The 12,933-nt window shown below is 36.5% G+C and overlaps 1 protein-coding gene across 2 annotated transcripts in view; it reads right to left on the bottom strand.

Moving 5' to 3' along the window:
• Positions 1–12,933, bottom strand: part of LOC131343011 (E3 ubiquitin-protein ligase rnf213-alpha-like) — a 71,856-nt gene that overhangs the window by 46,248 nt on the left and 12,675 nt on the right. Inside the window, exons 14-23 of one of the 2 annotated variants that reach the window (XM_058374350.1) lie at positions 11,616–11,793; positions 10,548–10,606; positions 10,214–10,397; positions 5,538–5,636; positions 5,048–5,143; positions 4,524–4,637; positions 3,899–3,928; positions 1,917–2,070; positions 1,226–1,399; positions 191–307 (exon numbers count right to left, since the gene is read on the bottom strand). In XM_058374350.1, the coding sequence (XP_058230333.1) occupies positions 191–307; positions 1,226–1,399; positions 1,917–2,070; positions 3,899–3,928; positions 4,524–4,637; positions 5,048–5,143; positions 5,538–5,636; positions 10,214–10,397; positions 10,548–10,606; positions 11,616–11,793 (1,205 nt within the window). Of the gene's footprint in view, positions 1–190; positions 308–1,225; positions 1,400–1,916; positions 2,071–3,898; positions 3,929–4,523; positions 4,638–5,047; positions 5,144–5,537; positions 5,637–10,213; positions 10,398–10,547; positions 10,607–11,615; positions 11,794–12,933 lie in introns of those variants that run through there. The other variant, XM_058374349.1, reaches the window with a different exon arrangement.

Genomic DNA, 12,933 nt, shown 5'->3' with positions numbered 1-12,933 from the left:
AAAAAATTGTTCTTGGCTTTTGCAGTGATAAACATTCCACAGAACCTATAGGTAACAGGCTAGGAGCTAATTGCTAATCGAGAAAGAAAAGCTGACTAAGGCTTTATAATGTACAAAATCAGTATATTCAAGATAATTAATGTAGCTGACAGTGAAAAATAAAATGCAAGAGAAAAACACTCCACTGTACCTGGCATGCCTTGGTTAAGGTCACTGAGTACCTTTACTTTGTTTTTCCACCTTTCAAAATTGTTAAAGTCCTTCTCTGCATCCTTTATTGTCTTGCTAAATGTGTCCCAGTTCTGTCCTATATGGGAAAAATAAACTTTTTTAAAAATCACGTTAGACTCTAGATCAGGGTGTCAAATCTTATCCGCAAAGAGCCAGTGTGGGTGCAGGTTTTCGTTCCAATCAAGCAGGAGCCACACCTGATTCCACCTGTTTAATCAACTGATCTTGGCTTTTAGTAGACTTCTGCTGGGTTGGAATGAAAAGCCACACGTACACTGGCACTTTCTGGATAAGATTGGACACCCATGATCTACGCAATTTTGAAAAGTCTGTTTAAATGTATTGCTCTAATTACAGGTGCACCTCAGCTAAATATTCCTTGGGACTTTACCACATACACCAACAAAGAAAAATATTTAATATATAAAATGAAATCAAGAAAATACTTTTCAAATGAATTAAATTAACAGTATATCAACATGTTCAGTTACAGGCAAAAAAGATTGTGTGAAATATAAACTGACCTCGTTTTTTTTTTATTTTTTTTTTTTTATCATAGGCAGCAATCACCTTTATTGAATTAACTGAATTAACTACGGTCAAATTCTAAAGTTCCTCATCTGCACAAACCTGGAGCCTCAATAAGCTTCTCTCTGGCTCTGTGTGCTCTGGCTTTATCTTTGCTCAAATTAATAGGTTTTCACTTTATTACCAGAAGCAGCTATTATATCAGGGTCCATATTAACTTCGTCTAACTCAAGTAAAACTCATTATATATTGTATATATAAGCAAATATTTGTGAGAGATTGTATTACCATTGCTCTAAGCCTTGTTCTTCATACATACATTACTCAGTTAGACTTAATAAGAACTGGACTGTTAATTTGACAGTGTGCATGATTTCTTCAAAAGACATTAAATCAAACCAGGAAAAGTTCAGACCAAAAAGGCTGCATCAAGCTCTGTATATTTAGTTAAAACATCAACACTTACCCAGGAAGTAATGGTTGGCATGTTTGATCCTTTTAATCATTTCATTCAGTAGTCTGCATGGTAATGACTTATTTCTCATTTCCTCAGTCAGTTGGTTCATTAGCTTCTGAGCTTGTTGTATTAGCTGTTTTGTTGGGAGATGTGCCATGATGATATTGTCCATCTGCTTTTGTGCTGCATGGAGATGTGGAAGGTCTCATTATACACTAAAACTTTGTGCTTAATAAACTTTTAACCTACATGACCACCTTATTTATTGGTTCCTTGAGTTTACATTAGGTTTCTCTAGGTGGAATCTTTGTTTTCAGTGACGCCTTCAGGTATCTGTGTTTTGCTGTTCATGTTATGTTTTTTTTTTTAGCTGTGTGTTTTGTGTTAATCAACACAAGGACTGTTTTTATCCTGCACTTGGGTCTGACTGGCTGCATCCCTCCAAAACATGACAGCAAGCTGCCATAACTAGTAGTAATATGTTTTAGATTTCACTACTGAAACCATTAATTACGTGAAATGTTTTCTCATATGATACCAAGTCATTTATCAGAAACTTGTACAATTTTCTTCTGGTATTCTCAGTAAGTTCTGGTATTGTGACATCACTAGTCTTAAATGTTACTTCAGCTTGATATATGACAAATAGAAGTGACATAACTATTTAAATAAGTCATATTAAAATTAAATACAAACTCACGCATTTTCAGAAAAACATCTCTCAGCTGTTCATCATACAGAAGATAAAGGTAGTTCTCACTGTTCCATTTTAGATCATGCAGTTTGCTTTTGACAATGAAGGACAACAGATTTCCACATTTAGGAGATGTTGATGCAGAGTGTAACAGATCCTTCTGTTTGACAGCAGAATTAGATTTGTTAAGTACATAAATGCTCTGAAAAGTCATCAAATTCAACTGGATTACAAAATTCACATACACAGAATGCAAGTATCAAAACTAAGAATGCTGCTTGCAGAAGTATTCAACCGCTCAGAGACTAGTACTAGGTAGAACCACCTTTGGCTGCTATAACAGTTTTAACACAATCTGTTGAGGGTCAGTTCCAATTTCACACTGGTTGTGATTGCCACCCTTTCTTCCGGGCAGTTCAGGTTTGGTTGGATGCTGCTTGCTGAGTGCAATTTTCAAACAGCGTCACAGATTTTCAGTGGGTTTTAAATTTGGACTTTGACATGGCTGCTGTAAAATATTTCCTTATTTTAAGCACTCCTGCATTGCTATGTCTTTTTTTTTTTTTTTTGATGGTACCACTGTCAAGTTCTGGTGGTGAAAAGCAAGTGGACGAGGATGCCACCTCTATATTTCACTGCAGGTATGATGCTAATTGAGGCATGGCCTTTTCCACACACACAAACAGTGCTTTAAAACTAAAGTCCAAAGACAATCTCAATACTGGTTTTAATCATGCCAAAAAAGCCCACATGTTTTCTGCGACATAATCTTGCTTACATAAGTCACATGCTTACATAAGCAGCTATTTTTTTTTCTCGTCTCTCCCCCATAAATAGTCCTAAATTACGCAAAACTCTTGAAATGGCCATTGTACACTGCACAACTCCTTCAGAGTCACTGTTGGCCTCACTGTGGCTTTTCTCGCCAATCTCCTTCCTGTTTTTTGTGCAATGTTTTTAGGAAAGGCCTTGTCTAGGTAGTGCTTGTGTGGTGATGCATCTTCCACTTCCTACTGATCCAACAGTGCTCACTGGAATGGCTAACCTCCTAGATATAATTTCACACCATATTCCTAAGTCATGAAAATCTGTGACCTGTAACTTCCTTAGAATGCTCCTTAGTTTTTAGTCATTTTCACTTCTTGCCTTCAGACTGACTCTTCAGTGACAATTCAACTGAGGTTGTTTTTGGGTAGAAAATGGGAGCTGGTTTAATACTTCACGGGTGAATTATTATCATTTAAACAGGTACTCCTTAAGACATTATTTTTCATCTAAGCATCTGGAAACTTAATTGAGTGAATACAAAATGCAAGCAACACTTTTCTGTTTTAATTTTCTTTGAAAAACTTGCTGACAAAAAAATAATTTTGACCTTGCTGTAAGATCACAAGGAAGGTGTATTTGTCTTTTAAAAATTAAGGTATATTTATCGTTTGTTATTCAGACAATCCTGATCAACATCATGGCTTTGAATATGTTTGTATGCCTCTGCATGCGGACACCTGCCCATCACACCAACACATGCTTGTAAATTTAATCTTAAAATCTTAACCCTCAGTATGAAGTGTGTGTCCCCAACTATGCTATTATAATAAGCGCTACTTCTATGGGAAGATTTCCAGTAGATTTTGGAGCGTGGCTGTGGAGATGTGTGTTCATTCAAGTCAGATCCTCATGCAGTCTGTGTTTCAATCCATTCTAAAGATGTTCAGTGGTTGCAGGACACTCAAGTCCTTTTTTCCACTTAAACACATCTTCATGGAATTGCTTTGTGCACAAGGGCACTGTGATGCTGGAACAGTGTTTGGGTGCTTCTAAGTTCATGGTTAAAGTTTGTGAAAGGTCCTCATACTGTATGGGTGTGATGGTCAGGTGTCCACTTACATTAAGTCATACAATAATTCAACAAACAATTCATAAAATCTTTGTAATTTGGTACAGATTTGTATTGTTGCATTATCTATGTCTGAATACTGAAATCTTACCCAACTAGATTGCGATCCTTTCTGGTTGTTCTAATTGTAAAAGGAAAAAAACGTGCATGAATTACAATTGTTGCAGATGCAATACAGAAATCCAGAATTAATTTCAGTACAGCTTATTTAAATAAATAGCTGAAAACTATCACTATTAACCTACTTAGCATATTGTAACAAATATGGAGACAGAGTACAGCTACTAAGTAGCATAAGTGTCTAAATATCTAAAGATGATTCTTTGTATGTAGCTGTAAGTGTGATGTTAATTCTGTTTACATTTTGGTTTTAATTTATCTGTGTTGTAGTTACGGTATAGATCTGATTATATAGGTCATTATACAGGTTCTTGATTTAAGCAGTATAACCGGATACTTAGGACCCCCAGGCCAAAATTGTGATGGTCCAACAATTTGTGAAATAGATATGCAAAAAATGCACACTTTTCTCATTTGGTTTATGTATTATGCCCCATGCAGTGTGTAAAAAACAACAACAGAAAACCAATGTAACTAATGTCAGAGGATCACAGAGTAGCAGCGATCAGGAAGTGTTCATATCTCTCAGGGACAGAAACACACAGTAGGAAAAAAGCAGAAGAGGATTTATTGCAATACTGGATTATAAATTTTACCTTAGATGTTAATCTGTTAATTGCATCCTGGAAGTAAAATAACATGCAGTCCTCCATTGCTGGACAACCACCAGAATAATCACAGTAGTATTTCACTTGGTCAGTGATCTTTTTCTGTTCAAACAGATTAAAAATAAAGAGAGGGGTTAAAAAAAAATATGCACCACTATAATATTGTTGGCAAAAGCTGAACTGTAAGCAAATTATAATTAATATTGAAGTATGTGAGCAAAAATAAAATGAAAGCTTTAGTCCACTTTAATAATCACACAAGCATCATGATGCATTTTTCCTATATTTTTATCATTTTTTATCTTACAGCGAATTAATGATATTATTACTGTTTTATGAAGTAGTTAACTTTTATAGTACAGTCCATTTTCATACTCTGGTGCTGCCTTGTCAATTATAAATTCTATTTCAGTAGAAATAATCAATCTTCACTCTCAGTTACATTAAACTATACATTATCAGAGCAGACACATGCTATTCTACACCTGCCTGCTGGGCCAGAGAAAACTTGCCTTTTTCAGAAATTCTTTGAAGTGTTTCTTTAAAATTTCCTCCCAGTCTTTTTGCCAAATACTTGGCAGTGGAAGATTAAACACCAGAGTCCAGTGCTGAGAAAGAAATCACAAACATTCTTGACAGGATTTTGTGATCAGAATAGCTCTGTATACAATTTCATTATTAAATCCTAACTGTACACACTCTGTAGGCTGTTCCCTATTCAGGGTCGCCATCAGATCATCCAACCCCCGTATTTAATTTTGGGGCAGGTTTACACCAGATGCCCTTAATGATGCAAGGCATGGGACTGATAGTTAATTCCTCAGTGGCTGTGTTGGTTCCCTGCCCGGGAATAGAACCTGGGTCATGGCAAAAAGGGCGCGGGATCTTGCTGTTGGACCTCCAGGGGACACACCCATCTCTCAATAAAGCCCCAAAAGTAAACTGTAAAGTTTATTTATAAGTAAAATCATTTCTTTACGGTAAAATGAATTAAATACATACATCTAATGACAGTGTCCTGTTGTCTTTTTGGAATCTTGAAATGCAGGCAGACATTTTCTCCATTAGACCAGAAAAAGTGGTCCTGTAATCATCTGTGTCCTGCAAAATAATCAAATATTCTACATGAGTGCCCAAACTTTTAATACATGTTTATTCACACTTTATTATTCAATAACATGTACAAGAATTTCTTATTTATTAGTGTTAACTCTTGCACTTAAGTCTTGACTCACTGTGAACTCACTCTCCATTCATGTTTTTATTCAAATCCTAGAGCTGATGTTATTTTTGCTGTTTTATCTAGTGAGATAAAAATTCTAATATTTACTGGATGTACTAAAGCAGGGGTCATCAACATGGTGCCCGCGGGCACCAGATCGCCCGCAGGGACCACGTGAGTCGCCCGCAGGCCTCTTCTAAAAATAGAACTAGTCACCAATGAGCTCAGGCTTAAATTGATTTACTTGTGTTGCTATTCTTTTTGAATCACATTTGCAGTTTAGTTGTTAAAAATGAAAATATAAAAAAAAAAAATTAAATAAAAATGTGTAATATATATACTATGCCAAAAAAATTGATCATGATTTTGAGGGATAAAGGATAATTCGAAGGTCAGTATTGTGTGCATGACAAACGTCAGAGGTCAGAGTATTGAGCGTGTGCTGCGGTGATGACTAGCTGAATGTGGTTTTTACCCCGAAGAAAATGTCAGAAAAAAGAAAGAAACCTTATCATTTTCACAGTGAGTGGGAGGAAGAGTTCTTTTTTACTACTGTTAAAGAAGACAGTGACTTCCCAACAGACTTCCCAACATTCCTGCATTACCACTGCATCATTCACCAACAGGCGATATGTGCAAAAGTGACCGGCTTTGAGCATGTCATGACTCCCGTTGTGAAGATCATAAACGGCATCTGTGCCAAAGCCAAACAGCGCAGGATATTCAAGGTGCTACTGGAGGAGCTGTCAGCTGAATATGGCGACCTGTTACTGCACACGGAAATCCGGTGGCTCAGCAGGGGACGAGTTTTGCAGTGTTTTTTGTTGCTTTTGCGTGAAATCAGAGTTCATGCAATCCAAAGGTGATGACGCCTCGCTGCTGGAGGACACCGAGTGGATACTTGACCTTGCATTTTTAACGGACATCACTGGGAAACTAAACCACTTGAACTGTGAGCTGCAAGGCAAGGGTAAGACTGTTGCTGACATGATTAGTGCTATAAATGCATTTAAAGCCAAGTTGAAAAAAAAAAAGGTGCTACACTTCCCCTCTGTGCATTCGGTGCTGAAAGACAACGCTTCTGCATCTGAGACTAAAAAGAGACAAAAAGTTGCAGAAAAGTACTCTCAAGTCATAAACAGACTTGGGCAAGAGTTTGGGAACCGGTTTTGTGAGTTTGATCGGCTTGAGCCATGTGTGTCATTCATTTTCAATCCTTTCATGCAAATTGACATAACATTCGTTCAACTTGGATGCTGGACAGGTGGAGATGGAAATTATAACCCTGCAAAATGACCTTCACCTCAAAGCCCACCAGGCTGCACCAAACTTTTGGTGCCTTGTGGACACAGAAAAATACAACGGTGTATGCACAGCAGTTATGAAGGTTGCCAGCCTGTTTGGTTCAACCCGTGGCAGGGTAGTTAGACCCTCCCAGTAGTGATGTTTTGTGTATTGGTAGCCTATTAGCAGCCACAGGTGTGTATAAGGGGCTGGTTTGCGTCGGTCAGGTGTGCGTCGTTCTCATGTGCCTGCCTGCGTATGGTTGTTAGCAGTTTGGCTAGTTAGATCATGGTTTGCCTTATCATGGGTCAATTACTTCGTATGTACCTGGAAGGTAAGCATTATAGCAGCATAGTTTAGTATTTTTCTATGTTTGTTAATGTTAGCATCTTTGTATCAATCATAGTCATATGTGAAGTAATCCAATTTATAGCTTGTGTGTTGTTAGTCTGCCCATTTGACTGAACTTTTGTTCCCGAACTGTCGGCATCATCCTCGTGTTTTACACTGTTTGTATGGTTACCGGCTCTGCTCTGGTGTGGCGGACGGCTGTATTATCGAGTACGTTCTCATTAGTATCATCTCTGGGCTTCTATACGGTGTGGCGTCCATGCTGGTTTCGTTAAGTTTTTGCCCGCGTTGCCCGGTATGTATTACTGAGACGTGTTTGAGGGTTTTGGGTTTCATATACTTAAATTAAATTTACTTAATGACATGGTATTTGTTTTATTTTTTTTTATCAGGTTCTGGAGTTGTCCTGCTGCGCTTGTTGATACCGAGTTTCGGGATCCAGAGCAACGTTGCTGTTTTGTTCCTGGTTCTTTTTTTGTGTTACATTTATTTTGTTCTCCGTTTTCAATTGTTTGTTTTCATAATTGTGAAGATTTTGTGGTATCTGAAGTAATTGCCCCTTTTGCTGATTCTATTGGGTCTTAGTGGCCTATATAGAACATGCTGAGGTTCTTCATGGTTTTATCCATTTAGAAGCGTGGTTTGGATTTATTGATTTTCTTTAGTTTATTTTGTGTTACTATTAGATTGATTTAAGTTGTGTTTATGTTTTTTTTTTTTATGTGAGTGTTATTTAGTCTAATTTTGTTTCTATTTGGTTACAGAGGCTGTGGGCCTAAAACACGGGGAGGCTGACTCTCTCACTCTTTTCCGGTGGAAGTGTTTTCTCATCGCTGTGTGCTGTGTTGTGCCGTGTTGATCAATAATAACAGTCTCACTGGGTATCGAGTGAGTGTGAAGGTGTGCATTGGCAGTGTGTGATTGTGTAAAACATAGGCTGCTTTAGTCCACCTGATATTAGTTGGCCACAGCTCTGTAAGTTTGTGTGTTTGAGTGTGTTCTTGGTTTATTTCTTTTGAAGGAGATCAGCAGCAATTGGAATCATGATCATTTTAAGCTAGATATTGCTTTGTTTTGTTTTTTTTTATTTATAAAGGTTATTAGTTTGTGATAATAAGGCTTATATTCTTGTATCCACATCTCTTGCCCATCCCTTGTACGAAAGTTGAACCTGTGCCCTTTTTTTACATAGTTAAGGGTGTGTAGTGTTCCCTGGTCATAAATTCCAGGGTGGCGTAGTCGATTCTTACAGAGATTTGTAGTATTCATTTTCACCACTCTGTCACAAACCTATCTCTGTGAATCAGCCTTTTCTGACATGAACTTCATCAAGAACAAACACAGAACACGCCTCACTGATGCACATCTGCAAGACTCCCTCAGAGTTGCAGTGTCAAGTTACACCCCAGATTACAGTACACTGGTGAACAGCATGCAATGGCAGGCTTCCCACTAACAAAGACAAATAAAGATACCAGATGTCGTCAGTGGCAACATACCAGTGCCATAGCAAAGTTAAATTCTATTAGAGTTGATAAGTTTTTGTATTACATTAACCATCTTTTAATGTTTATGTTCACTAAAACATTGTGACAATTGTGTTCATAAAGTGTAACAGATTTGATGATTTTGTTAAAGATGCTGCAGATTCGGTGATGTGATAAGATTTATTTAAAAAAAAATGAAAGTTGATTTTTGTAAAATTTTACGTAACTGATGTTACACGGTTCATGATCAGTTAAAAATTGTTAGTGGCTAGTAAAAATGGAACATGATGATTTCCTATGAAATGTGGCACAAGTGAGCATTTGCAAATGAAACAATTGCAGAAATGAAGAGAAATAAATAAATTAAATGAAATATAAATTGCATGTTGAAACATTAGTTTTCCTACCCTGTTAATAATCCTACTTCCTACTTTTAATAATTTTTGTGAAAAATCATTAACATGATTCTTTCTTCTAATTAAAGTTAAACTGTGCAATTTTGTTACCTCAGAAGTGTGTATCAAACTGGTAGTCCTTCAGATTACGCAGTACCTTTAAAGTAGCTCACAGTTTCAAATAGGTTGGTGACCCCTGTACTAAAGCCTTTGATTGGCATGTGACTTTGGTGAAATAAAGTATAAACACATAAAGACTGGGACAGATGAATGTCTTGCATCTACTGTCAGATTTTTCCCTTGTGTTGAGTGCTGCAGGCAGAAGCACACTACACACACAAACAGCTCAGCACACACTTTCATACTTTTATCTTGTAGTGTGTTCTCATTCATGGCTGGTCTTCACCCATGTCCTGTCACTGGGTGTCTCCAACACATGTCTTTATTGCCCAACCTGTTTTGAGTTTACCCTTTGATTAGTCAGTATATTTAAACCCTCACATGTCTTTGTCCAACACTAAATATTGTTTGGTGTTTAATCTGTACCAAGTCTTTGTTTGGTGTTCCTAATTCCAGGTTTCTGAAATTGTTCTATTTCCTTCTTAGAGCTTATTTGGATTACCAAGTTATTGTTGTTTGCAGATTGTCTGACCAGTGGCAGTTTCCTGTGTTTCAATTAAAAATTTTTGGATTTTTCTGCCGGCCTCTCCATTAAAATGCTTAACTGCACTTGCCACCACAAAAACATTATCAAAAAGCTATTAAAAGTCAAATAATTAGTAAATATCTTTGTTGACTATCTTGATTAAGGTCATAGGTCAAGTTTGTCAATAAAACAGAGGTATTTAACATTCTAAATTTCAGTGGATCTCCACTTGCTCATTGACAGAGAGATACTAATATGTGACTTGATTTGAGACAGTCAAGACAGTTATTTACCATATCATCTGGAAGATGGTCCAAATAGTCAGTGAACGCATTCAGAAGCTGCAGTGCTGACAGGACATTGTTCCAGTGTTCTGTCCAGTCTGTGTCTTTCACCGAGTTTGCAAGGATGTTTAGTGTTTTCTCCAGGCAGGAGCGTACATCCTTCTCCAGTATTTCTGAAGTTGAAGTTTCTTGACTGCTTATTGGAATCATACACACCCATTAAATTTGAAAGGACCTTGTTATAACAATGAGCAATTTTATCAGGAACAAAAGAACAGAAATCATAATAGTCCACTGTTAAAAGATAAAGGAATTAATCAATATTTTGTCTTGTTCAATTTACCTTTGTTTTAGCCACGCCTTAATACAGGAAGCAACGGTTTTCACAGCCTCGTGCAGTTTCTGGCAAAATAAAAAATGGAAAATTTTCTGAACCTTTGTCAGGACTTAAACATTCCACACTTACGTGTTCTACATTTGCTGTATATCCTTCTCATCATCAGTAAGGAACCTTGGCAAAGGTACCCCCCCAATTTGGTCACCTTCCACTTCCCAACCACCAGCCAGTTGTTCCCTATCATATGACAGTTACTGACTGGGGAAGGTAAAGGTGTTATGCATTATACAAAACATATGAAGCCAACCACATCTTTTCAAACTGCTGCTTTTGTTGCATTATAGGGCAACATAACACTGCTTTCTGTTCTTTTACAAACGCACGAGCTCCCAGACATAATTAGCTAATGTGATCGACATGGAAGAACTGTATGCTCTCCACCCAGAGATCACAGCCAATTTTCCTCCTTTGGCTGTGGCATCACTGAGGTTTGAATTTGGAATCCAAACACTTTCATATAACTAATGGGTTAAATCTAAAATTAAAACATCACCTGATGGAACATGTGAGACAAAAAAAAAAAATGATAACAGATTAGTTTATCTAGGTCAAGGAACTAGGGTTCACTTGATTTTCAAATATGGTTGCAAAAGAAATGAATATGTTATGTTTTATTTTAATCTCTTTTACTATGCTGATATGCTGCACTACCATAGTTCAGAATAACAATGAACAAAGATCTCTACAATAACTTTATATATACTTCAATAACGTCATATAAATGGACCCCAATTTTTTGTGACCCCATTTCTTCTCTTGACCGCTCTACATATAGAATTTTGTGTATGACAGATGTGTGTGACTTGATGTGTTAGACTTCCCAGTCTAACATGGTCTAAAGATAACAGAAACAATATCTTATAGTCAAATTAAAATCAAGATCTACCAATTGTACTGGAGAAATCAAGTATAGCTCCCGACTGTTACAAAGAAAACCCTGGCCTTTTGTAGATTTACATCTGGACATGTAAACAGATGCATATTGATTGAACCTAAATTTATATAAAAACTTACATGAAATTTGTAGGAACGCTGCCATTTACACAGCAGTGACAGGAGTTCATCTGGAGGAATGCTGAGTTTCAGTAGGAGCTGAAGGTGTTCTAGACTAGCCATGCCTAATACAGCAGCTCTGAATGCTCTGTTTCTGTTTATCACCGAAGAGTGGGTCTTGATCATTTTTGTAAGGGTCCTTGGGAAGAAAAAACATATATATATATATATATATATAATCGTAATTAAACATAATAAAAATACAGTATCCGTTACATGAGCCAAAAACAAGCACACAAATAAATACCCAATTTATTTAAAGCACTAAGAAAGAAGTAATCAGAAAAATAGAAACAATGTAAATTTATTTTTTAAAAATAAATGTTTTGATGCCCTTTCTGGACAATAGTGTTGTGTGTGTTTACACCTATTCACTTAATGTCTGTAAAATATATAAAGTAACACACAGATTAATGATAGATTGTGGGAAGGAAGGTGAGATTATTTTAGCTCCTTACAAGAAGGAGACTATGTCTAAGCTCTGGCTGTTGGATCTCTCAGTGTCAGTATGGTGTGGAAGTTCAAATGTCTTATTCTCCTCCCATGGCAATGGTAAAGATGAGCAGTAAAACCGTGCCATTCAGTCGGTATTAGTGATGCAGCAATTATTAAAAAAGACCTGACATTAATGCAGACATCAATATGCTGCAAGATGAACAGAAATATAAAAATAGATTTTTAAAAAATGTGAACAAAAATAAGTTAAATAAGTTGTTCCATGTTAAGTGACACAGTGGCTATATTAGATAGATAGGTTACTTAAAACAAATGTGTGTGTGTGTGTGTGTGTGTGTGTGCATGAATACAATCATATGTTAAAATGCAGTGCTTTTACTGTTGCACTTTAAAGTACTGTGCAGCCTAAACTGTTTTTCTTCTCTCCATCTGTCTCTACCTTTTTAAAGAATAATTACAGAATATAATTAATGTTATATTATGGTGTCCAGAACATACATTTTCTTACAATATGGTAAACCTCTTGCTGTCTGGGGTACTGATCAACAGGTTGTGGGTTCAAGCCCCAGCACCACCAAGCTTTTGAGCAAGGCCTTTGACCAGAGCTTGACATTAACACTTGTCTGCTTGTCTGGGACAAATAATTTTTTTGGCCAGGTAAATGAAAGAAGATTTTATTTGACTGACAGAACACGTATCCCAAAAATGTCAACCAAATAATAACAAATAATAATAATAATAATAATAATAATAATAATAATAATAATAATAATAATAATCATAATCATAATAATAATAATAATAATAATAATAATAATAATAA

This window comes from Hemibagrus wyckioides, linkage group LG22 (genome assembly GCF_019097595.1).
Source record: "Hemibagrus wyckioides isolate EC202008001 linkage group LG22, SWU_Hwy_1.0, whole genome shotgun sequence".
In the NCBI taxonomy this organism is placed as follows: Eukaryota; Metazoa; Chordata; class Actinopteri; order Siluriformes; family Bagridae; genus Hemibagrus; species Hemibagrus wyckioides.
The sequence above is the reverse complement of the archived record's forward strand: the minus strand, read 5'-3'. Positions and strand labels throughout refer to the sequence as shown.